This window comes from Chiloscyllium plagiosum, unplaced genomic scaffold (genome assembly GCF_004010195.1).
Source record: "Chiloscyllium plagiosum isolate BGI_BamShark_2017 unplaced genomic scaffold, ASM401019v2 scaf_27210, whole genome shotgun sequence".
NCBI classification, from domain to species: domain Eukaryota; kingdom Metazoa; phylum Chordata; class Chondrichthyes; order Orectolobiformes; family Hemiscylliidae; genus Chiloscyllium; species Chiloscyllium plagiosum.
Genome location: NW_025204348.1, coordinates 8,033 through 9,326, shown reverse-complemented (window position 1 = coordinate 9,326; position 1,294 = coordinate 8,033). Strand labels below are relative to the sequence as shown.

The window sequence follows — 1,294 nt, the reverse complement described above, 5'->3', positions numbered from 1 at the left end:
CTTCCTCTTTTCCCACTCCCTCCCCCACTCCCCCACTCCCTGTCCCTCTCCGGACCCCTGCCTGTCTCAGTTTGTGGTGTGGTGTTGTTGGTGACAGGAGCCCATCGCTGAGATCCTGCTGAAGGCCTTTGATGTGATTACCATCGTGGTTCCACCAGCATTGCCAGCTGCCGTGACGGTGGGGGTGGTGTACGCCCAGAGACGGCTGAAGAGGCGTGGCATCTACTGCATCAGCCCGCACCGGATCAACCTGTGTGGGCAACTTGACCTGGTCTGCTTCGACAAGGTGGGTATGGGGGGCCGGGCAACAAGAGGGTATCCGTCTGACCAGGCCGAGAACCAGCCTGTCCCCAGGGACCACTCCCTGCGGCACTGACCTGCCCATCCCCCTACACCCCACTCTCTCAGTATTGACTCTCCGACAGTGCGGTACTCCCTCAGCACCGCCCCTCGGACAATGCGGCACTCCCTCAGCACTGACCCTCCGACAGTGCGGCACTCCCTCAGCACTGACCCTCCGACAGTGCCCGCTCCCTCAGTGCTGACCCTCTGACAGTGCAGACCTCCCTTAGCACTGACCCTCTGACAGTGCCCGCTCCCTCAGTGCTGACCCTCTGACAGTGCCCACTCCCTCAGTGCTGACCCTCTGACAGTGCCCGCTCCCTCAACACTGACCCTCTGACAATGCGGCAATCCCTCACTATTGACCCTCCGACAGTGCCCACTCTCTCAGTATTGACCCTCTGACAGTGCAGACCTCTCTTATCGCTGACCCTCTGACAGTGCCCACTCCCTCAGTGCTGACCCTCTGACAGTGCCCACTCCCTCAGTGCTGACCCTCTGACAGTGCCCACTCCCTCAGCACTGACCCTCCGACAGTGCGGCACTCCCTCAGCACTGACCCTCCGACAGTGCGGCACTCCCTCAGCACTGACCCTCCGACAGTGCCTGCTCCCTCAACACTGACCCTCTGATAGTGCCCCCTCCCTCAGCACTGACCTTCTGACAGTGCCCCCTCCCTCAGCACTGACCTTCTGACAGTGCGGCACTCCCTCAGCACTGACCCTCCGACAGTGCCCACTCCCTCAGCACTGACCCTCTGACAGTGTCCCCTTCCTCAGCCCTGACCCTCTGACAGTGTCCCCTCCCTCAGCACTGACCTTCTGACAGTGCCCTCTCCCTCAACACTGACCCTCTGACAGTGCCCCCTTCCTCAGCCCTGACCCTCTGACAGTGCCCCCTTCCTCAGCCCTGACCCTCTGACAGTGCCCCCTCCCTCAGCACTGACCTTCTG

At 62.1% G+C, this 1,294-nt stretch overlaps 1 protein-coding gene across 1 annotated transcript in view; it reads left to right on the top strand.

Annotated features, from left to right (window-relative positions):
* Positions 1–97: 97 nt before the first annotated feature.
* Positions 98–1,294, top strand: part of LOC122546366 (polyamine-transporting ATPase 13A3-like) — a gene marked incomplete at both ends in the record, with an annotated part of 9,182 nt that continues 7,985 nt past the window's right edge. The window contains one exon of the mRNA XM_043685100.1: positions 98–286. Within this exon, the coding sequence (XP_043541035.1) occupies positions 98–286 (189 nt within the window). The remainder of the gene's footprint in view (positions 287–1,294) is intronic.